General features: G+C 35.0%; 1 protein-coding gene across 4 annotated transcripts in view; it reads left to right on the top strand.

The window, feature by feature from the left end:
- Positions 1 to 25,205, top strand: part of GABRG3 (gamma-aminobutyric acid type A receptor subunit gamma3) — a 296,838-nt gene that overhangs the window by 2,163 nt on the left and 269,470 nt on the right. For 3 of the 4 annotated variants that reach the window (XM_031504126.3, XM_085582609.1, XM_021546689.3), the window contains exons 2-3: positions 1,113 to 1,261; positions 13,997 to 14,064. In XM_031504126.3, the coding sequence (XP_031359986.1) occupies positions 1,113 to 1,261; positions 13,997 to 14,064 (217 nt within the window). Of the gene's footprint in view, positions 1 to 1,112; positions 1,262 to 10,729; positions 10,776 to 13,996; positions 14,065 to 25,205 lie in introns of those variants that run through there. The other variant, XM_021546691.3, reaches the window with a different exon arrangement.

The following is a 25,205-nucleotide window of genomic DNA, read 5'->3' as shown; positions in this document are numbered from 1 at the left end:
TCTGAGGTATTTTAAAATACACTAATGTCACTATGGAGAAAAGGAGACGGAAAGAAAGAAAATTGCACAGATGTGTGTAGCACATCCCATGAACAAACAAGGCTGGTTCCTCTTGTTCTTCACTGCTTTGCACCTCACATAATTCTTGACATTTATGTAAAAATGTTGCAAAATGATATAATATCCCCTGGATAATTGCAGGTTGAAAAAACACATGATTCCTTACACAGGTTCCACCACTGAGGTTATCTTTTTTCCTAATAAGTTCATTTCAGTCTGTCATAGATTTTCTCCAGTGAGAAGCATCAAACAGATTTGGTTTCTAAGATACCAAAAGATACATCTGATGAAGATATCATCTTCAAATCAACATTTTCAAGTTAGTTCACAAAAAAGCTGTACAAATGAAATTAGTCTTGTGTGAAAATAGCTCTTGCTGTGATTTCTGGCCAAACTGTAGTTTCACCACATTTGCATAAATATACCCTTAAAATAAACATAATCCACCTATAAAGGAATAAAGTAGCAGCTCCTGGTGTAGTACTGTTTTTAAAAAAGTTACTAAAGCTGCAGGGAAATGCACATTAATTTATTCAATGTGTTTTTGTGCTTGTGATAATCCATCTCAAATTCAAGGAATGAGCTCTTAATTCTAATCCTTGTAATACATTAAATGCTGAAATTCATGCAGTGAGAATATAATAATTTATTAATAGGATAAAATTATCAGGAAGCCTTAACAGATCTGAATTTTTAATACTCTTATTAGCCTTTGTGCAAGAGATGAATCAGTTGTCTTGATGTATTAATAAAGTAATACTGCAGATGTTCGCTCTTTGTAAAGTATATTGTAAACTAGTCAGAACAGGTTCATTAAAATACAGAATATAAAATACTACTCTGATAGCTGTATTATCTTCTATAGTATAACTTTCTGAAGACACTTTCAGAAGAAAACTTCTAAACAATTGTCAATCATGACCCATCCACAGATACTTAACAACTGTTAATGGGAAGATCCTGTTGCACCTGTTGCATCCTGCTGCATGCATCCTGTTGCCTCCTATTTTAATAATGTAAAATAATATCTATTTGTTTCATTTGTTTTGCAGTTCTAGAAAGATTGAAGAGGATGAATATGAAGATGGAACAACTAACCAAAAATGGGTTTTAGCTCCAAAAACACAAGACACAGATGTGACTCTCATACTAAACAAGCTCTTGAGAGAGTATGACAAAAAGCTGCGGCCAGATATTGGAAGTAAGTACTTCTTTCTGCACAAGTGAGGATAAGCTTATCTGGGTGCAGAGAAGATGTTACTATATTCTGGAAATATGCACAAATATCTGGGGAAGTGTAGATTAAGTTTTTTTGGCTGAAGTTTATTTTTAAGTCAGTATTTTAAAAATGCTAATTCTCACAAGGAAATCTGGCAGTAGCTTAGGGTCCTAAAATCTGGTTGGTTTGTACAGAGTTTGTGTGAGGATAGGGAAGGGCTAGTCCTTAAGTATTCAGAAGGTCTTTGGCAGAGGAAGGAACACACCTCTTTAGTCATCCAGTCTATGCTGAAAATCTCACACTCTGAGAAGCAAACAAAACCTCAGCATATTAAAACAAAAAGTAGGACACAGCAAGAGAAGAATATGAACCTGTTCTCTTCAAAATATATTCCTGAAAGTTATGTTCCTTACTGCTGTTCCTTAAGGCACTGGGATTTGCCTGTGTATAGGGCAACTCCAGAGATGATCTTGCACAAACCAGCAGACATCTCCGAAAGAAATCCTATAGAATCAAAGTGTCTTGTGGTCAGCATTATTACATATAAGTAAAAAAAACTAATTAAGAGCCTGTAGGTACCTGCTATAACCATCTTGGGCTATTTTATTGTTTTAATTTGTATAATGATGTTTCAAACTAGTTGTGGGGTTTTTTTGTTTGGGTATTTGTTTTGTTTTGGTGGGTTTTTTTCTTTGTTTTTTTTGTTTGTTTGTTTGTTTTGGGTTGGTTTTTTTTCACGCTCCACTTACATAATGGCTGTAGCATAACTGCTGCTCAGTTTGTTTATAGCAAATTTGTATGACAGAAATCAGAAAGATTTCATCATTTATATTTACTGTACCTTGCATGTGCTTCAGAACAAACTGAGAATGGGGAATACTCAAAACAATCACCTAATATATTGCTTTTCCTAAATATTTGCAGGGATTAGACAGAGAATTCCTACCACTGATTATAAGTGTAATTATTGTTTGTGAATGCACATGTATTGACATGCTTTCTAGGTGATCCCTTTGGATCAGTTTAGAGAGAAGTAAGAGCTGTGTATATGTATTCATCATTACAATTATAAGGGTCTCATAGCTACACAATAATGCAACAGTTGTAGGGGAAAAAAAAAAGACTATCCTGTGGTATTAAAAAAAGGGTCAGTTTAGGTTTTTTTGTAGCTATTAGTTTGATTTTCCATAGTATTTATGAAGATCATATTTGATAGGTGTGCCTGTTTTTATCACAAAGTGACATTTATCTCTCTCTACTTAGTTTGTCATACTGGATTTAGCTATCTTTAATATCTGATGGAGAGGTACTTTAACATACCTTCCCACCCATATCAACATCTGGAAGACAATCTCAGACAAATTTTTTGATCTATTTTGTACACTGTGTCCTCAGATCACTGACTTAAGGCACAGTGAATTATATTATGCTTATGTGGGGCAAAATAATCACTCAAAGTCCCCATCTCAGGTGCCATAAAATCAGTAGAGGTCAGACCATATCTTACAGCACTGCGAAGTCATTGTTACCAAAATAATTCCTTTTGTGTCTCCACAACATTTTGTAAATCCTGTTTTAGAGAAAGGAGTCAAATTACACAGCTTCTCATATATCAAACAGATTTTACAGTTCTCAACTACATCTATTTCTATCAAGCATCTTGGTCCTAGGCCATTTTTTGTCTTTGATAGCAATCTGGATATTTCAGAACCTGAGCTGAGTGTTGTTCAAATGCTACAGAAGTTAGTTCATCTCTGCTTCCTCCCCTGGTCCCTTTTTGCACCTCTCCTACCTTTGATGCAGATAAATAACATTGCCCTTTTGAAGTTGCAGAGCTGTCGCATTTGGCAAGGAGAACACAAGGGGAATGCTAGAGAACCAGGCATTACAGATAGCTTCCCTGAATTGCTGGCTGGTGCCTCACACACAAGCACATCTTCCTTTCCATCGGGGAGCTAGTTATCCTCCTAACAGGGTGGTTGACATGTCCTGGCAACAGAATTGTCTTGCAGCCCTGAAGGTCTCAGTATTAATACAAATGCTTTAAAGCATTGTACATACCAGCTAGAGCAGCAGGAAAAAAGGTAATGTGCCAGGTAAAATAGTCCATACAATAGGAAAATGCATGTTTTGGAAATTAGAGGAAGCATGGAGTCAACCAGTAGAAAAAACAAGAAGTAATTTTCAGAATCAAGCAGAAGTTCAGCCAATACTGAGGGTTAAATCCAGGACTCATATGCAGTCACCTACTCACTAGGGCCTTTACATTAGCATGGTACTGCTGGGAAGTAAGTTGTCTGACCCAGAGGACAGGGACACTCACCACTTCATGTCACACTGCTCTTCATTCAGTTTTTTCAATCCTTTATTGCAAATCCACTATTTCTAACAGTGTGTAGCTTTAGCTATGGTCCCAAGGAAATTATCTTTGTTCTGAATGCAGTCAGAAAGGCCCTAAGGTTAGGATTACCAGTTTCAGATTACTTAAGAAGACACTTCTGCAACCGAAAACCATGGAGAAAAGGAGAAGATTGTGGTGAACAAAATGTATCAAAGTGCATGCTGGCACAGGCAGCGCCTTCTCTTCCTTCTCAGGGCAACTGATATTTTGGCTGGCTCAAAATAAAGTCCTACGTGGTACAGGCATATTCTGAGTGTCCTTTCACCATACTGTGGGCACTGAGGCGTGAGCAAGCACATCTCCTCCAGGCCAGCAGTACAGCCATCAATGAAGAGGCTGTGAACACTTAGCTACTCTCTTTCCTCCTGTCATCCAAGCACATCTAAACCACTGCAAAGAGTGTGTAGGTCACTGCTTGGATGCCAGACTAGGACTTTTTTTTTCCCCTCATCCTGACCTATACTTGGCCTCAGCTTCAACATAAATGACAATTGCTCAGATCATAGGCACAATCTACACTCAGCACTTCAGGCATTATCTGCAAGGTTCCAAGCCAGGATTTTTATAGAGTGGATTGAACAAACTAAATATTAGGCAAAACAGCTAACCTGTGAAGGCTATTAGCAAACTGATACCTTAACAGAACCTGTCTCACTGAAAGGGGATTTCCTTTGATCTTTGGAAACAAAGCAGGGTTCTACCAGCAGGGGAATGCCTGACTGCATCCCCTGTGGCCACACACTTGGCAGATTTCTTATTTACATGAATATTATGGCTTTTGAGGGTTTTTATTTTAATGGTGGCATCTGGAAAATTTCCATTATACCACAAAAACAAAACAAAACAAAACAAAACAAAACAAAAAAAACATGCTTTTTTGAATTGAAAAAAAAAAAAGAAAAAAAGAATTTTATACTGAACAGCTAATAACAATGTACTGATTAGATCAAAAAGAAAAGTGTTTTATGATGTAAATCATCTTTTCACCTATTTTTTTACCAGCTACAATTATAGATCTGAGATACTCAGGTCTCTTGCGTGGTATGAAAGGCAACAATCCTAGAACAAAACGAAACCAATTCAGACCTATGAAGGTCTTAATATCTCTTCCATAGTCAGGTATTCTGTGTTTTGTTTCAAAGTGCTTTGAAGACCTGTTTAATGGAAATGCTTAATTTTCTATGACCTGTTTAATGGAAATGCATACTTTTCTATGTGAAGTAAGACTTGCTACCATGCAAGTGTGCATTTTCCCTCCTATGTCACATTGATTTAAATCCTGAAATTTAGTAGGACTCGGTTCTGGCCTTGAAATTTTACTTCCTCTTTATTAATAAAATGAAAAGACAAATATTAGGCAAACCAATAGGACACAGAAGAGAATGCTGATATATACAGCTAAAAAAAATTCTCAGCTTCATTTAGATTCTAGTGATAAACCAGATTTTTTCATAGCTCTTTTTCATTTCTTTGATTGACAGGCCTAAAATTTAAATGAAAATAAAAACCCCATCACACAAACAAACAAACAAAAAAAAAAGAAACAAAAGAAACAAAAGAAAACCCAGCAATGAAAAAAACACAGTTTCCTTCAAAGTCAGTTTACTTTAATGAAACCTTCCCTCTCACCTTCCTTAGTGGACAGCTTAGACCACAACAAAGTTATGGAAAAGAAAAGCTACCTTCAGAACCTTACATGGTTTCAAGCTTAACTTCGTATGGAATATAATTTGACTTAAACAGAAAATTTGTAACAAAGTGGAAAGTTTTCTGGTCACATTGCCTGAGTGAGCTTATGTGTGGAAACTAATATGCTGTCTTTTTCTTTCATTGTAAAAGTAATCCATGAAAAAGTTAGTATGGGAGAGATTTCAGAACTGCCATTAGTAGTGGGAGGGAAAAAGTACCACCCTAGATTAGGCTTCAAATGGCAGAGTAGTAAGGCAATTTGTATTTCGTGTTTACATCCTCTGTTTCTCAGATATATCATTACAGGAAGACTCTGAATTGCATATGTTGAATAAAGCTTCACCAGTCTAGTCTGTGTTCTGAGACATTTTCAACAAAGATCAATTTTGCTTTTAACCCTTCCTTCCTTCCTTCCTTCCTTCCTTCCTTCCTTCCTTCCTTCCTTCCTTCCTTCCTTCCTTCCTTCCTTCCTTCCTTCCTTCCTTCCTTCCTTCCTTCCTTCCTTTGCAATAACTCATGGTTTCCTCTTGGATCTTCTAAAATTATTTGTCCCTTGCAGCCTCTGACAGTCATCTGTATATATTATGTATTTTTAAGCCCAAATAAATTCACTTTGGAATGTGAAATACCTGACTCCACCAGTTCTAGTTGTCTTGAGAGTCATGCTGGTTTTCTTTACTCCTCCAGTGTCTTTAAAACCATTAGCCATATTTCTGAAGATGAGAGCTGTCTTAGATACTGCTGTGCAGCTCTCAGTAGTAGTAGGTTTGTACAAGCATAGCTGGTACAAATAGATGGGCTCATTTGAATCAACAAACACAGAAGAGTAAGCTCTGTCTGATGTGCTTTGCTGTGCTGTTCAGGAACATTAACAGCAGTTCTCTTTTAAAGCAGTTAAAAGTTTTCTCTCTGACTAATTTAACCTGTTTCTCAGTGTGTGCAAGGAGCAAATCTGTTGGTTGAGAGGAAACAACTCTGTTGGTTTTTAAAGGGTATGTCCTTTTCCAGGCACAATCCTATTGAAAATCTTGAGTTCTGAAGCAATATCACAATCTTTTTCTTGTCTGACCTGCTTTCCTACCATGTTGCACAGATATGAACCCTGAAGTGCACCACAGGTGATTACCACAGAGGCTGTCAAGTTATTTTTGCTAGCTGCTGACTGCCACACCTGATGCTCTTTAAATTAGCTCCAGCTAGGTTTCCCCATATGGCGACAGAGGGTTGCATATTGCCTGACAGATCAAAATATTTTCTAGATCATAGTGCAGAGAAAGCTGTGAAGTGTCATGCAAGGTCAAATTACTACTTTCTGCTTTAAGACCTTTTTGGTGCATTTTGGTACAAGACAGTGTCAGGCATCTTATAACATGAAGTAGTGAGAGAGACATTCATTGCTTCAGGATTGATCATAGACAGTTGTATCTGGAAAGCCAACTTGTGTGTAAAGGTAGAGCATATGGGAAGGAGAGATGGGATAAATTCTGTTTCTATTATGGTACCACTCAGGAGGGGAAAGCCATAGTCCTGGATCCAACTTCTGTAGTACTGGGCAGTGCAGAAGATTAGAGACTAGTAGAGATTAGTCTAATTTAGATTTATATGGAAGAATAAACTTGATTAACCTGTTGTTGTGGACACAGAATGCTGTGGCTAAGACCTAGTAGGAAACAGGGCTGAATATAGTGATAGCTCAATGAAAAAAAATCATAACAAAAATTTCAGAAATTCTTTAATTGCTCTCACTGATATTTCCGTTTTCCATCTTTTTTGGTTGGGTAGAAGTGGATTGTCTTCCTTTCAGAGACTTTTGTTGTGATTTAGCCATCTGACTAGAAATCCTCAAGAAGAGGAATATTCCTGAGGAAAAGGTTGCTATTCAATGAGAATGAGAACGATCTCTGTTCTAGGTGGGATGATAGAAGGGATTTCTTCTGATTCTGCAGGAGTTCTAATTATCTTCCATTTTCAGGAACTGGTGCTTTCTTTTGCTTTTGTTTGCAATGAACATTTCTAGAATATTAATAGCAAGGTTAGGAAATTAGGGGTAAACTACTCAATGAACACCCAAAATACCCCTTGCAGGTTTTTGTGGTACGTGTTTGAATTTTGAAGGATTACATAAACAAATAGGTTATTTGCACATAGTCTTGGTTTGGTGCTGGTCCAGTGCATTAAACATAGCCTCTTTCAGAATCCTGCATGGGAACAATTCTGATTAGGACTGAATCTTGGCAATGAGCTTTCTTCAGGCCTGAATTCTGCCTTTCTAATTGCTTAACCGTGGACTGAGTACAGGGAAATACCTTGGCTTTCTGACCTGCTTTGGTTTACAGCTTTTCAACCCTCAGGGGAAACATCCTACTTTTTATTCATCCTTTTCTCAGGTAAAATTTTAATGTGCCATACTGAAAGTATAAGTAGAGAAATTTTAGTCCAATGCATCGAGCCTGAAGCTCTGCAACTCAATGTTTCTGTGTAAACCCTCCAAAGCAACCCAGTTTCATTTTTTCCAATTATTTAGGAGTTTTGGTTATTTTCTCTTTTTTCTTTTCTTTTGTTTAGATCACCCAATTTAAATCAAATGCTGGGAATCAACACTTCAATTTAAAGCTTACTGTACTTTTATATATAGAAATATTTTAGTAATCAAACGCTGTTTTTCTGAATTTACCTTCTAATTTACTGTCAATAATTTACCCCAGGTAATGAAGTTCTTTTTCTATATAAAGTGCTACTTTCTCTAATTTATAAGAAGTCAATTGTGTCTTTGCAATACTAATATCTTGTGTGTAGTCTGTTGGGTTGAAAGAAAGTGTACTGTTTGTGTATGGGAGAAAGAGACCTTTTAACCAATTACTAAACAGCAAGCTCCCTTAAATTTACAACCTTATCTTTGTGAATGTAAATAATTCATTTACACAGACAACTTTTATTTTTTGTTTCATTTCCTGACAGTGACTATTTGCTGAACTGGCTTGATGCATACACAGATGGAATATTTTTCTTGAATAGCATTGTAGGTAGGAAAGTTTGATTGACAGATAATGCTTGCCTGACTCTTAGTTTTAACTGTCACACACAAAACTAAATGTAGAAGATGCTAGTTCTTATTCTCTCTTCTTTTCCTCACTATTATATTTTTTAATTTGGGAGTATAGCATTCAAACTTTCTGGATCCCATGAGTTGAAAGTTAGGTAAAGAGTCAGGGAAAGTCTGAGGTACTGATTACAAAAGAAAATCCTTTTCTTCTTATCCCTTCCCTCTCTGATTACCTGTTGTCATTAAAGAGGTTTCTTAGAAAGTATTATCATTCTTAGAAAGTATTTGTAAACTGCATAGACGATCAGTGTTAGTTGCCCTTTCGAGGTCACAACACAAACTAATTGTTCTGTCATCTTAAAACAGGGATATATTATGTTCTGCACATATTATTTTAAATATTGTTGCTCATTTTTACATCTCTATAGTTTTCTTATGGCTGTTATTGTTCATCCCTGGTTGCTAGCTTGCTAGACTTTTCAGGAACAAATTCTATTATTGTTCAGTCTTATGATATCAGACAGGAACTCTTCCCCTCTGATGATTATAAGTAAAACAAAAATTAAAACTGTAGGCATTGATTGAAAAACAAGCCTAACCATTAACATCTACAGTTTTCATCCCATAACGTAATACTTGAAAAATTACATCTTGTGCATTAGGGAATGGTAAATGAAGGATGAAAGTGCTGAAGGTTGATTGATAGTTATGGTGGGAAATGAAGACTGAAAGTGATTTATAGTTAATTGAGGGAGTCCGTTTATGTGCACACTGTCATTCACACTCTTGGACAAAATGACAACCAAACCTAGCATGTAAAAAAATTACTGTTTTCAGAGGACTGTGTTCTCATCCTGATATTGCTTTAATCCAAACTTTCTTTCTTCTTTTGATTTTCATTTGCAGTTCTGTTTTGGTAGTTTGAACCTAGAATATATTGATGTAATTTCTGTCAGAGTTTCTGTGTCTCTAGCAAGTGGAGGACTTCGACATCTGTTTTCAAGCCCATTCTCTTCCATGCAGGAAGAATGAGGGTTTCTAATTTTCCTCACTGATAGATTAGCAGCATTGGAGAAGAGAATCATTGAATAATTCAGGTTGAAAAAGATTCTTAAGATCTTTGAGTTCAACCCTTAACCTAACACTGCCAAATCCAGCACTAGACCATGTCCTTAAGTGCCACATCCACTCATCTTTTAGATACCTCCAGTGATGGCAGATAACACTTCCTATTACCAGGTTTTTCTTCAAATGTGGTGTTCTGTTGTAAAATGGAGATGTGTTAGCCAACCACATTTAGTCTTAAGAAGCAATTCGTTAGCATAGCAGTTTGTTTTATAAGAATAGCTAGGCAAATAGATGCTGCCTATAAGGTCATGTAGGAAAATTGGAATAGTCATCATCATTAATGCAAAGTAAAAATTAACACTATAATCACTACTATTACAGTTACCAATAACTGTGTAATGATTTATTACAGCTTTGTCCTAATTTAAAAATAACAATCTATGTGGAAATGAGTGAATGTAAAATATCATTACAACGCAATAAAAAAAAATACCTCATTACTGCAAAGCCAATCTTGTTAGTCATTTGCGTTCAGAAGTCTTGTGAAAATTTGGGCAGAGCTCAAGTGGCCCTGTAGTTCTTGAACAGAGATCATACTGTTTGCCTTCTAAAAATCTAGTTCTACTTGCTTTGCTTCTATAAATGTGTATTGGTCTGTAACATTTTTTACCACCACTGTGTTGAGTAAAACCAGAATAAACTGGGGTGTTGGTTGAACAATGCAAGAAAGGTTAACTCTCAACAAAAAATAATTTTATTTTAAAATTTATGACAACTCAGTAAGACATACTTCGTTTAATTGAGCTTGTAAAAAATATTTTTCAATATTAAAATTTTAAAAATATTTCTAAATATTTATGATTTATGCAGGAACATTAGTGCTATTTGGACAGACTTCAAATGTGGAGGAAGCTTTCTGAAAGAAGAAAAGTGGTTTCATTCATTAAATAAGCATCAGTTCTGAATAGTGGAGATCTATCAAAAATTAAGAGATATTTTAAAAGGACAGGATAATTCAGAGTAGTAAATAAGTATAATAAAACGACAGGAACTTTTTGCATATTTTTTCCCCTTCATGACATGAAATTGTATAACATTCCCACTTTTGATTTACTCAAGAGTCTATTAAAATTCTCATGATTTATCTGTTGATTTTTTTGTACACATGATCAACTCACATATGCCCCACAGTAATGTTTTCATGGATTTTAATGAAATTCAAGCTCAGGTACTGTTTTTTTTTTACCAGTGTAAATCCACAATGCAGGACCAGAAGAATCCTGTAGTTGTCCTAGGTGAGTTTTGAACTGTCAGGTTTTTTTAAAGTTTGTAGGCACTACTTGTTGATAGTGTCTTTGCAATGTGTTAGTTACAAAGCTGATTGAAATATAAACACTGTCTGTCTCAAAGCCAGGGCATCTGGATCAGATGATCTTAGTTTTGCTTAAAAGCATTTTGATAGGCTTTATAAATCCCCTACTCAATTAAAACCAACATTTGTGAAGATTAAATGACTGTGATAAGCAGCCAGGTTACCTTCTGTAGCACTGAGTAGCAGTGTAACGCTGCAATTATTCAGATGAGCTTACATTGTCTTTTAGGGAAAGTTACTGCCATATATTAAATAGTATTTCAAAGAACTTTGAGAACGCTGGTACATTTGTTGACAACCTTTAATTGCTCTCTTGCATGTTGTATACACATGGTTCTGCCATTATTTTTTCTAAGTTTCTGACAGCTCTTTAGAGTTATCTTGGGTTTAGGCCAATAACAAAGCAGTACTGTAGATGAATATCCATATTTAATCTTATTGTCAGCTTTTACTGAGGTATTAACACTTTAATTGTTTGTCAACATATGAGCATGTGAGCATGCATGTGAGCACTCTTCTAGTGCAAGAAAAGACCTCCATCTGCAGCTCAACAACTCCATGTGTGGCTTGAATTCCTTCCTGAAGTGAGCATTCACACATGAATAATCTTAAAACCTTTCTCCATTTTGGTTAGCATGTTGAATTAAAAACTTATGATAATGAATCTAAAAATTGTAGCTGACAATCCTTTGCTTATTTGTGTTTATATCCATGAAAGACCAAATGCAACAAGAGCTATGCTCGTCTGTCTTTTCTTTTAAAACTTGAATGCACATTTATCATACAATCAAATTACAGTTGTATTTTTTATCTCTGCCTAGGAAAATAAAATAATTCAAATAAACTTGGAATTTAAAAAAAAAATTGAACAAGTATAATAGCTGACCTGTATTTTTTTCTTATTTATTTTCAATTTGAATTTCACTGGAAATGTTTGATAGAAGAAGTGACCATTGTTTAGTGTTCTGTTTCAAGGTTAGACCTTCACTGTGAGTAAGATCAAATTCTCTTTAGCATTAATACACATAATATACAGTGCTTAATTTCTTTTTTTTTGCACCATAAGAGAATTTGGTCCAGCACATTCAGGAGAAATTATCACCTCATATTATTCATATATACTTACTGCAATGATTAAAAAATCAGATTTCAAGCACTGTGTTCTGGTTCTGAATTTTTTTCCTGATCCTGCCAAGATTCAGTTGCATGCCAATTTACATGCTTAAGTCTAGTGCCATTAATGTTCACCAGAACTCCTTAGCCTTGAATTTCCAGGTAGACACGTGCATAAACCCTATAAAGCTTAGAGCTCTTTATTCCATGAATGCTATTCTGATGGAAGAGCTAGCTGTAGTTTCTTGCTATTACCAATTCCTGTGTAATGGCATTTATTGCTGCATTTTGAGGCAACTCATTACCAGAAGCTGCTAGACGTCTATTTAGTTATTAACTGGGTACAATTAGAATTGCTTTAATCATCTGAGCTTGTTCAGCTGAATTCACATTTTCTTTTGCTGAAGGGGAGATCTGAGTTTATCAGCCAGTACTTCAGACAGTTTGAAACCATGACCTTAAATAATCCTGGATATTCTGACCATACACAGTCAAGAAGCATGTGTTACTTAATGAATAGAGAGAATGGCTATCATCTTTAACCACTATTTGTACACAGTTTAGTGTCTGTTTTTTTGCAACAGGGGATATAGCCTTCCTAATGATATGTACATACCAAAGTCTTACAGGACAAGCCAGCTTGCAAATTCTTTTTTTCATAACCATTAAATTTTCAAGTACTTTAAAACTACTTGACACCTCTTTGATAGTCTGAAATTTGGGAGATGCAGGCAAAAAATATTCATCTTTACATGTGAAGATTCCTGTCTCTCTATCAGACGGTTTTAGACCAGTAGACTGATTGTTACCAGAGATAAGCTTCCATTAGAACCTTGGTATTTAGCTGTTCTTCATTTCTCTGCTCAGTAGCTTCCCAGAAGAAAGCTTTCTGAGTTTTGCATTGCTGATATGCCTGCATTTCCTCATTGTAGGAGGGTTAGGGAGTTAGTGAAAAAAGTCCAAGCCCAACATAGTTCCCAAACTTCAGTGGTTTGAGTACTCTCTTGAGATTTTTGAAAACAATGCAGGGGAGAAGGTGCTTCTGTGGGAAAGAAAGATGTCCAACAGATGTCATTGGCTTACTGGAGGCAAGTCTGCATCAATTATCATTCTGCAGGTTAAAACAGCATTTATTTTTTTATACTTAATTTTGGGCCAGCTAACTCTGGAGGAAGTAAACCACTAATTTAGATTTCAATTTAGAGCTTAATGTATACCCTGTGGGCCTGGAAAAATCGTAGTATAAGTAAAAAAAAATAATGTATCTTTGGTGTAAGAGTGGCATTATTTTAGAGTTAGATTATGTCACCCCTAAGAGCTCAATAATGTTCAGCAACTACACTGACACCAAAGATGCTGAAAGAAAGAGAAATCCTAATGGCCTCAGCAAAAGAAAGGAATACAGAGCTTGCCTTGGCTTATAAAGTTGTCAAAGTCTGAAAACATGGAAGGTCTTAGGGGAAATGTGCATTGAGTAAACCAAATCAAATTCAAAAGCCTTTGAATGAAAGAGTGCAAATGCAATGTGGACTGAAGAGAAGGAGTCTAAATTGAAAGAAGAGTTGCTTAGGTTTAGCTAACCAGATTTCATAGAGGATTTTTCTCTAAGTTAAGATTATTTCAGGGCTGATGAGATGCAGCAGTCTGGAAAGATTTTTTTGATCTGGAATGAACAGGCTAAAGGACTTAAACATTGAGGCAAAGGGGAAAAGTAATACTCAGCATTATTTCTACTTTCATGTCAGACATTTTAGGTTTGAATTTCACTTTGAGCTACCATGCCTAGCACTGATAGTTTCAACAAATTGTTGCTGACAAATTGGAATTGTGATGATGAAGTGGTACAGCTTTTAATTTATTGCAATTTTTTTTGTTGGGTAGGAGGAATAGAGCCATGTTTTCCTAAAAATGCATTATCCATATTTCTCAGTAGTTTTACCTGAAAAAAAGAATTTATGGTTATTGGGGAAACACGTATTTAAAGTGATTATTTATGTTGTCTGCAAAATAATATTTTTTTTTTCTCCACAGTAAAACCAACAGTTATTGATGTTGACATTTATGTTAACAGCATTGGTCCTGTATCATCGATAAATATGGTAAGTGACTTACAAAAATTTTTATCTGGGTTGCTGATCTTGGCATCAATACTAACTTTTGAAAAAGACACTAAATAACAGTGCTAAGTTGTTTTGATTCTGATTTGTTCCTGTTTTAAGCTATAATTCTGATTATGTCTCATCATGAGAAAAAGCCTATAAGCAATATGATGTTCTGTGTTGACTATTGAAAAAATGCTGGTAGATCTTCAGTGGTAAAATAACCATTTTAGAAAACAAAAGTATGAAGTGAAGTAATTTTCAAGAAAACTCTTGAGATGTTGTTTCAAGATGAAATCAAATATACAGAACTTAATAATGTGGAGTTAATGAAAGTCATCATATAATAACAGCATATTTGTTTGGAATTCATAATTTCTTCAGTGGTTGCATTTCTTTCACTGAGTTACCAACAGTCTTGAATGTAAAAGTATAATTTTGAAGAAGTTATACATAGATGTGCTGCACGTGTAAAGGCTGGAGAAACTGAAAGAATGTGATAGTGTGGCTATAATAAAACTATTAAGATACCTATGAGGTAAAAATGTTGGTCCCTTGTTAGTCTGAACTCTAGGTCTTTCCTCAGTGTTGCAGCAACATATTCAGATTTAGAAAGCAAGCTGAATGTTTATGTAGCTATGGGGTTATGGGTAGCTGTGGCTGCTTGTGCAACTTTTGAGTTTGGATTTATCATATTATACCCCTTCTTAAATTAGGTTTATTTTTTTTAATACAGATTGGAAATGGAGGACCTGTTAATATCTTACTGTATTTAAAGATTTTAAAATAACCCCTTCAAAGCAATGGCTCTTTTCCACAATGGCATTCAAAGGCTGCCATGTACAATGTTCCTAATCTAATGAATTCATTGCATGTATCTTTTGTATTTTTCAAAGAGAAGCTCCTGAATTTAAAAGGTGTCTGTTCAGCCTTATTCTTTGGTTTTGCCAATAAATATGAAATAAGGCAAATCATTGCAGCAAATCAAATACAAGGTGGTCAGAGACTCCTATGCACCCTGGTAGTTGAAAGTCTGGCAAATAAACACAGAAACAAATTATGTGCTGTGGACAACTTGGTTTCATATTCAACGACTGTGAAATGAGTTGATTGATATTTCATGTGAAGCACTGAATGTCAAGCAATGGGAGTAGCTGCTCCATTCTTGAACTAATAAACAGCTCATTATCTTGCTCTTCCCTGATGGTCTACCATAATGACCTCTGGAGAGCAATTTATTGAAAGGTCCTCTGGCTTGCATTTACTCTAGGAATGGGCATTGTTCACAAGCAATGGGAACAATGTGTTTTTGCTCTTTGCCTCTCTGAATTAGTTTGTAGGTAGAATTTTGGGGTGCTGGAAATGTATGTGGAATAATAAGAAAGCATTGCATCAAAACTACTTCAGGCAGAAGGAAAAAATTAGTAGTAGAAGAAATCTGTGAGTTTTGGAAGATTATTGTAGCACAGTCTTACTTATACATTAACTTTGAGTTCAAGATACCCTTTGAGTTCAAGATGCACAAAATAGATAAATGCAGCAAAATATCAGTTTTAAAATTGCGTATTGTATCTCTTTTATAGTCTCATTAGGATAGTTAATGAGTGTATGATATTGAAATATTTCTTACATAGAGCTGAAGAAAAAAATATGTGTATTGGGTAAAAGCAGGATGATAAATAAAATAATGAAACACAAAATGTATCTGAGGTTTAAGGACTCAAGACTACATAGAATTATATTTAAACTTTTGAAGAAATGGACATTATTTCAGATGTGATTTTGTACAGTACATCCCACTGAAAGGGAATCTGAACTACCTTAGTACTTTTGAAATTCATTTCTGTTCTCAGACCTAATTACCAATATAGGAAATTAACATTAGACACTCAAATGTAGCAAACTTTTGTCCAAAAGCTCAATTTCTGCTCTGTTACTTTGGAGTTTGTCCAAACATACATAAGAGAGCAGTAATGATCTTGCAGTCTCAAATTTACAGTGAAGATGGCAAGTCCTCACAAAATTGCAAGCCACTGTGCTGTATGATGGCTTGTCTCTGAAGTGGTAGAACTGATTGGGAAGCTTCCTTTCTCCCAGTCTGTGTTATTTCAACTGTTTGGCTACAGTATTCAGTAGCCATCATTTGGTCTACTGGAAGAAAAAGATCAAACATCTTTTGGAATTAAAAATAATAATCTATTTACTTTTAAGTTAGCAGTTTTTCATGTAGACTGTGAACTACTGAAGCATGGGAACACAAAGAGCCGAACAGAAATAGAAGCTATAAATTACCTGTGTCAGAGGAAGAGGAAGAAAGAGACTGTCTTCAGTCTAATATCTGTCATATAACTGAAATTTCAAAGGGAAAGGAATGTGCATGAAAATCCCATTTCAGGACAAAAAAAAAGGAGATTCTTGGCAGAACCCACCTATGCCCTTTTTCTCACCAGGACAAGAACTTTTAACTTTCTCTCCTTAATTATTATTAAAAGTTGAGCTGTTCTGTCCAGGCAACTCGATAAGGTGGTGGTTGATAGAGCAGAAAGAGTGATGATTACTTTGATTTTCATCTCTTCTTATTTCAAGAGTGAGATCATCAACATGTACAGGCGGACTTTCCTGCTGTGTACTTCCAAACTTAGACCTTAGCTCAATTATTTTTTTCTTAACTTGCTGCACTTCTGAGGGAAAATCATGTGGAGCTTCTCTAGAAATCAAACTCTGCATGAATATTTTCTGATCAGTTTTCATCAGTGATTTTCATCTAGTGAAACCTAGGAAATAATTTTCTTTAAGATATCTTTTCAATGGGTGTTCAGCCGAATGTTCAAGTCTATTTTGTAGAGCAAAGCTTTTCAGATGTCACTAACTGTTGCAATTATGCTTAGACTTGAGTGTGAATATTAATATCTAACTGTTTCTTTAACAGTCAGGAAAAAGACAGTTGCTATCAAACACCTACTTGTAGCAGAGTTAATCTCAGATGAACTGCATGTGAATACAAGGAAGAATGAATCTTTTTAGACTGAGGCTGTTACTGCCACAAGGGGAAGAAATGTTAGAGACCCCATCAAAAAGGCTTCAAGTTAAAGGAGAGGTAGTGTTCTGTGGCAAAAACACCATAATCCATAGTAATATATGGCTAACCCTGCATTCCAGACATTTGGCTGAGAGCTTCTGGCACTTCCCCTGAAAGTCTTACCAGCGTTTCATTTTCTAGGTACTTTCAATATGTCTACTTTAAACCTCAGGATTTCCAGAAAGAGTAAAGCAGTAATGTGCTTATTCTTCTGTTAGAGACTTATCATTATAGTATCTTTATGAAGACAATAGAAACTTGTTTTCTTAATAGACAGGGGAGACTCTTCCTTTGTCTGTGACATGGAAAATTTCTTTGGGTCATGGTTTAAAAAACCTGATATGAAGAAATAGGTATTGTGTAATATTAGACAAGGAAGAATAGTCTGAATAATGAACTGAGTAATACTAGGAAGTGGTTGTGAGTGGCAATAGCTTAAAGAAGTAATTTAAGCATTTTGAATTATGACATGATGTTATGAAATTGTAGATATTATTTATATTATGAGTATTTTGAATTTAAAATTCCAAGATACATGAATGCCCATTCAAAAATTTTAGGTTGTCTTTTTAATAAATGAAAGACATCTCACATATAGATATCTTTATAGATACAGGTCAGGATGTCTGTCCTTTATCAAGAACATCATAGGATGTGAGCTTAGACTCATTTAAAGGACACAAAACCTGGTTTAGTCAAAAGTAAATGACAAATGCATTCTATGAGCCAAATTATATGTTACTGTGTGCACATTATAGCTCTTTGTCTCAGTTTTCATCATCTAATTAAGTTAAAGAAATCTGCAAATTGCCATTTAGAGGTGCAATGCCATTAGAGACATTAGGTTATAGGATGCAAGATTTTAATTCAATCTTTTCTTATTGAAGATCTTTTTTCTCTCTGTAATTATAATGAACACTTTTCCACTGTATTAGGAAATCTTAAGGATCTTCTAAATGAGTTATTTTAATTAATTTTTAAAATTTAAAATTAGTTTGCAATTTTTTCCCCAAACTTTATATTGTAAACCAGATGTATGAATTCCATATTCCTCAGTTTTTATACATCTATCTTTTAAAAATTACTTTTTTTCTTTAGTATTTTCCATTGAAAATGGTGTCAAAGAAGCATATGATTTTGCATTAAAACCCATAATCCATTTTTCATCAACCCTCTGGTTCCTGTCAATAGCTGCAAAGGTTTATAGATTGCCTTGTAAACCATAGTCTTAACATGGTTTACTGTAGCCTGGTTTTCTACAGATAAGCAATACTGGCTTGTCTATAAAAGAACAGAAAAGGGATAAAGACTAATAATCAAATTAGGAACTAGACATAAATAGTGGGAGGAAAAAACCTCTAGAAGTAGTTTTGTAAGACAGGAAGGTAAACTTGCTGAGATTAAATAGACTATTAAACTTCAGTGGCATTAAAGCCTATGTATTTGTGCATTCACACATACAGGGTTAATTGAGTAGCTACAAGAATCTGAGATTGCCACACAAATTGCTAGTGAAGGAAGAATTTTACACCTGAGTGGTTTTTGTAACTGTAATCTCATTTTAACGAAACTGTACAGAAAAAATGTTGAAGAGAGTGTGAGAAGCAACTTTTTTAAACTGTACTTACCTGTCCATAAAAATAGTAATTGGTTACCTGCTGGTTATCTCTTTATTCTCAAGTATTCTTAAATTACACTTCTGAGTGTTTCTTTTATGTACTCCATCACTTCATTCCACTCTCTAGGCTATGTCATATATCTTTGTGGGTGCTATATTTTCCATTTGTTCAGTTAAGTGTTCTAAAATAAAAGCAATTTTTACTCTATTTTACCCTTTAATGTGTGGGTAGACTTCTTTGAACTTCAGTTTCAAAGTCCCCACATGCTCGTTTTGCTTCTCCATTGGACATTATATGTATCTTAAAGAATAGTTTTGATCTGGAGACTTGTCTAAAGTACTACTCAAAGCTTATAATTAAATCTGAATTTTTGCATGCTTTCAGTCTTTATGGCTATGTTTGATATATCTATTTGTCTTTATGTCTGTTTGTTAAAATTATTGTTAGAACAGCTGAAGTTATAGAAGCATAGCCTGCTGAATCTTTCCATCATATGGCAAAGCTACTTTATAGACAGATTTTATCCCATTTTCAGCCCACTGTGAAATACCCCGAAGTATTTCCTTTACAAACATCTTCTCAAAGATAGCACAAGGCTGATGTCCTATTCATTGTTAACTTGAAATGTGTTTTTCTAACTCTATCTTACTATCTCACCTATCTATTCATAAAGCAATTGTGCAGGGAGATGGTTTCAGTTATTTTTGAGGAGTGAGTTTTCCAGTTGATGAGTTCAGATAATCACTAAAATAATGGAATGCCTTGGGCTATTTGTATTTTTCCCTGAAAATCTTACAAGTTCCTTTGTTGCTTTGTGACCTACAAGAATACATGTACTGGACTAAATTTTAGTCTGAGTGGGTCTGTTTGTTTATGAGGACTAATATATTAATCATACACTTAAACATTTTTCTAGATTATGATCAGGTTACTGTTATTGTTTCTAGAGCATATTTATATCCTGTCATTAAGTTTGGACCTCTCTATAATAAAAAAAAAAAATAGAAAACTTTTAAGATGAATGGACTTTTTTCTGATAAAATCACCTCTTTTACATGCTTGTTCTTGTTGCCTTAAGCTCTGGCAGTCAGTGTCTCACTATGAAGATATTTCTGGGAGGTAGTAGTAATAAAATGAAACTTGAATATATTGGTGGCTTCTGTTCCACTACTGATCTTGTGAGAGGCTTGTATAATTTTCACTTTCAAAAGTGAAACTCACTGGAAAAGAGGAAGCTGGGGCAGGGGAAATGAACACAGATTGATTTTTTTTCACACACCACCTTGGCAGCCTCTATATTTGGTCTTCTCTAGAGCTTCACTTTGTGTAACTAAAACAGGGCCTGGGAGATAGAGACTTGGATAAAGAAGGGCCTTAGGCTGCTCTTGTTTGAGGTGCAATGGGAATGGACTAGAATAATATTAAATTTTCTGCAATGTATCTTGTGTGCTGTGATGTACAGCAGTAAAATACGTACTGCCATAATTTACTGCATTGGCAGCAAATCCAGTTTACTTCTTGGAGGAATGATAGATTCTGTCACAAGTCCTTGGTAATGGACTGATCTTAGGTCTGCTGCTCTGTCTTATCAGAATTCAAGCAGATTGTCAAATATGGATGAACTTAGCCTTAGAGTTGTCTCAAAAGGTGTATGATAAATGAGCAATTTAATTTCAGTAAGATAGGAAAATTAAATGTCTCCTCTGCTCAGTAGTGGTTATTAAAAAAGATTTGAAGAACAGCTAGGCTGAATGTTTTTTCCATAGATAAACAGGGTGACAATATGTAACAGATACCTCCTCTTTGAGGTAATGTATTAGCCTTCACACAAAAAGTGGAAAGAAACTCCTTTCCAGCTTTTAAAGCTGGAAAGTTTTTAAAACTTTAAAAGTTTAATCCCAGGTTTTAAAGCTTGGTTTCTCCCACTTCAATAACCTGTTTCTTGGGCCTGCAGGCTTTAGAAGTGTATTTAGTGTCAAAGTTCCTTTAAAAAGCAGTAGTTTCCCTTCTTGTCTGTTCAGCGATACATAGCTTCACATTCTTTATTGGCAACATTTGGGAAAGTTAGTTTAGAAAATCTATGGATAAATTGCTGTAAAGGTTATTGAATTACTTTAAGGTAAATTGACAATCTCTTAGCCTTAATCAATTTCATTTTTGAGTGATCAAGTTTTTATCAACTTTATTTTAGAGTTTGAGCTTTCCATGATTGCTCCATGAAAGAGTAATTACTTTTGTGTTGACCTGTTTATTGGATTCCTCAATAATATTGGTGTAATTTAAACTATGGTTTTGAGAGTTTGGTCTTCCTTAGTGCTTTCAGTTATCGATTTATTCAGGAAGCAAATGGATGCTGCTGATTTGTTCTGTAAGTAATAGAGATATACTAATGACAAGTTGTCATAAGAGTTCATGGTATAACTTTCTGGGAATGTAGACCTAGATGTCATGGCATCCATAGAGCAATTCTAGCAGCATTATGAATGTGCTTGGCAGTTAGGAAGAAATAGCTGAATACACAGTGACCCCTCTAAACCATTATTGGGCCACAGAATCATCTTCAGTTTTCTGTAAGGTTTTTTGGTTAGTAAAGAATGAATACTATTCACCAGCATCATTTGTACATCAGGACAATAACTGGCATTTTCCACACCATTATTGCAATGAGCAAAATCCATAAGAACCTCCCTACCTTTTTTTTCCCACAAGAGAGCTTGTCATCAGTCTAATTGGTTGTAATTCCTTTTTTTGTCAGATTGCTGAAAAAAATGGTTTAGAGAATAGCATTACATTTCCTTTCAAGCTTTTTTTAGTGAACATGATGTCCCTTGACTCTTAAGAACTCTCAAATATGATTTTTCTGGTATAGACAAGGTATTTCTACTGAATGATTACACAGAACTGAAGAATAATACAAATGTTTGGTTTCTGCAATTAAAAAGGTCTACAGCCTGCAGGATTGTATTGTATCCCAGCACTTCCATGCTTTTGCTAACACCTTCCGCTTCCCTCCTTTTAAATCAAAGTAGTCCTAATTTATTGCTTTTGTGGTCTGGAAAAGAGGCTTTATGTGGTCGAAAATAGTGATATTCTAGGTTCTTTATATGTTTTCATAGCTTTCTACCTGAAAGGTCTTTCTACCAAACTCTTCTTTTGTATCTGCTTTTCATTAGACTTTTAAGATACAGGTGGTTCTGTTACATTTTGTGTTGCATTGGGCAAGTTGCTCTTTACACTTAAAATTTCTGTCTTCTCATGAAACTTTGTGGCTCTTTTCCTGCTTCTGCAAATTTTATTTGCAACTCTTGAAATCTGAAGAAATGTTGTGAGGGGAAGCTGTTATTATAACTATTATTAACTTTTTGTACATGACACAGAATCAGATAGTTTTGACCACAGAGTTTTGGATATATTTTAGTTAAACATCTCAGACATTAAAGTGTAGTCACTGCTTTAAAATTTACAACAGTCATTTTAATGGTAATATAATAATTTTACTAACTGTTGAGGGTTTTTTTTAAAGTTACAAATGGTAAAGATATGGAAACTATTCACGAGTCCAGGAGAATAAATCTCAAAGCTGTTGTGAGATTCTTAAAGTAAAGAAACTGCTTTCATCCTTTCTGACTGTTTCCTGTGCTTACCCCATAATTTATCTAGCAAATTGTATTTTTTGGGAGACTTGGAAGCAGGGATAACTATTCTTGTTTTCTTGCAATTGTTTTCACAGTTTTCAAGGACAACAGAATTTTTAAAAGTATTTAAGGAACTTATGAAAATTGCAACAGGTTCATAAAAGTATGAGAGTGTCAAGTTCTTTCTTACAGTGTCTAGCTTAACATAAATGCCAATGGTTACATCAGCTCCACTGATCTTTTACTTGCATATTTAGTGAATATTTGAATAAGGTTAGATTAGAAGTTTAGACAAAATCTGTATGATTCTTGGCATACCATAAAAAATTTGTTATGATTTTTGTAAGTATTCTTCCTTAGAAATTCTGGCCTAAACGAAAAATAGGTAATAATAATAGGATTGTTGTACTGGTTTTGATTTGAATTTTCAAATAACAATGTTTGAAGGAAGGCGTTTAGGCCAACTGTTAGTAAGAAAAATGGAAAAGCACTTGGTCTTGCAGATTTTTCATCATGTTGAAATAGACACAGTGATGATTACACTTTCATGTAATTTGCTTCTGTATTACTATTCTTCTATGAAGCCAAAAGTTCCTGTGAAGACTGTGCAGGAAACAGAACAAATGTGATACAGCACTGCAAGAATCTGCAAGAAAGGAAGAAGGCCAAAAATGGTTGGATACTATTTTGAGAACATTCATAAAAGAGCCATGCTATTTCAGACCTCCTGGTCCTTCTTCTCAAGAGAGATTACTAAATTCTTCAAAAGAAGAATCCTGGAAATGAAATTTCATAATCCTGTTGAATAGAGAAAAGCACCACCTCAAAAGTGACATGGGTATTGTGGCTCTGTACTTGTGCTCCTGGCAATCTCTGCAAGTGGTAACTGCTTGTCACCTTTCCTGTGTGTTGCATCTTTTTTCTGCTTCAGTTTCATGTCCTAGCCTTTCTCTCTGTTGTCTGTTGATTAATGAATCTTGTTTTCACCCAGAATATGTTTATCTAAACAGGCTAGAAGTTTGCAATGGTTCTCTCAGATAAGAAAAGGACACGTGTGCCCAAGATTTTATGACTTTTTCCACCTGTATTATCTAACCAGTAAATTACCTCTGTTTTTCACACCTTGCCTTTCAAAATCCTTCTTGGAAACAGAAGCTAGTGAACTCCAGGGATAGTGAGCTTTGGCGGATAGTTCATGTTTGGTAAAGTGTGTTGGCTAACTGAGACAAAGAAGTAACTGTCATCTGCTTACATACACTCCATATATCAGACTATGTCAGCTCTATGCTTTCAAATGCCTTTTCAGGTATGTATTTCCCTGAGGTATATTTGCTGCAGTGTGCACAGCATATGTTTCTTTATTACCTGGAAGGCCTGTAGATTGAGGTCAAATTACAAAGCAGTCGAAGTTGTGAATTATAGAAAGGTACAATCCTAATATTTAAATTTATAGAGATTATTATATTGGAATCAAAAAAGCTTTTCTAAAAAAAAATTGTCTAAGAGTGCCAATTTCTGAATTTTACTGGTCCTAGTATCTGAAGAATTGGGATTGCCAAAATGCTTGCTGGTCTTCCCCACTGCAAATGGAAATAAAAAATTTCCTCCTGTATAACTTATCTGTCTCAGTCTTGGTCTTCAATATTCTGGGTGAACTTGTCCCTTGAGCACATGCTCACTAAACATCTGGCCATCTTTAAGGCAAAAGCAGTTTCAATTTTCCTAAGCTGGATTCATGCATTATGCAAATGTTACTTCATTAGACACTGAGATGAGCTATCAAGCTATATTGTTTGGTCAGAATAATGTAGGCTCAATGCTGATTTGAAATCAGACTATCAATTTTGGATAAATTCAGTTCATGCAATCATTTTTGCTTGTGATTCAATTAGGGCATACATAGTGATTGAGGTAAATGCAGTCAATGATTTTGTCTCTGTTTCTGACTTATTCTGATACCTATATGCAGTGTGTGAAACAGCATAAACAATAAAAGAGCTAAATAAATCTCTCAGAAAGTGAATAGAACTATGCCAGGCATAATTTTGAGCCATGTTCTCCTAAAATACTCCACACTGAGAGTCTAATTATAAGACCTAAAATTACCCAAAGTTGATTTTGGCGCTAGAACATATTGGATCCTCACTGCCTTCTGTCTTTTCTTTGAATCTGCACTGTGTGGAGAGTGCAAAGTGAAACACCTGTAAATTGGGGAATCTCTTCTGTGCTGGATGGGCCCAAATAAATAGGAGATGTATACAGTATCAAAGGATCTGCCTGATACTGAGGTCTGAATTCCACAGGAGACCCAATTTCTCACCTGACATAACTGGCTGCATTCATCAGTGTAAATGGAAATGTGATCTGTGCTAGCCTGCTGCTTCTATATTTCCTTTTACCTAAAGTACTTCTTATTGTTTCCAGATTAAAAGGTTAGACACTAGGACCTTTTATTTCGAAAAATATTATAATTTAGTATATAATTATTTTGGAGAGTAAATTAGAAAAAGTAAAGGAAAAAAAAAAACACCTGCAAGATTGTTTGCACTCTCCTGAAATCTCTTTATCTTCATTGTTTTCCCTGCAATGTGTTCTCTAACTCTCTGGTGTCTGAAACTGTATTTATATAAAATAGGTCTGAGTATTACTTTGTCATCTGGATAGTACTGTAAAATGGCATAAAGAAAAGGAAAGTGAAAACAAATATAGGAAGCCTGGGAGAATTTCTTATAAAGAGAAAATTGGACCTGTATTTTGAGAGCTGCCTTACTGGACCAGAGTTTTTGACAGATTGTGGCACAGCTAGGT

This window comes from Lonchura striata, chromosome 1 (genome assembly GCF_050655825.1).
Source record: "Lonchura striata isolate lonStrDom1 chromosome 1, ASM5065582v1, whole genome shotgun sequence".
Lineage (NCBI taxonomy): Eukaryota > Metazoa > Chordata > Aves > Passeriformes > Estrildidae > Lonchura > Lonchura striata.
Note: the sequence above shows the minus strand (reverse complement) of the source record. Positions and strands in the feature narration are given on the sequence as shown.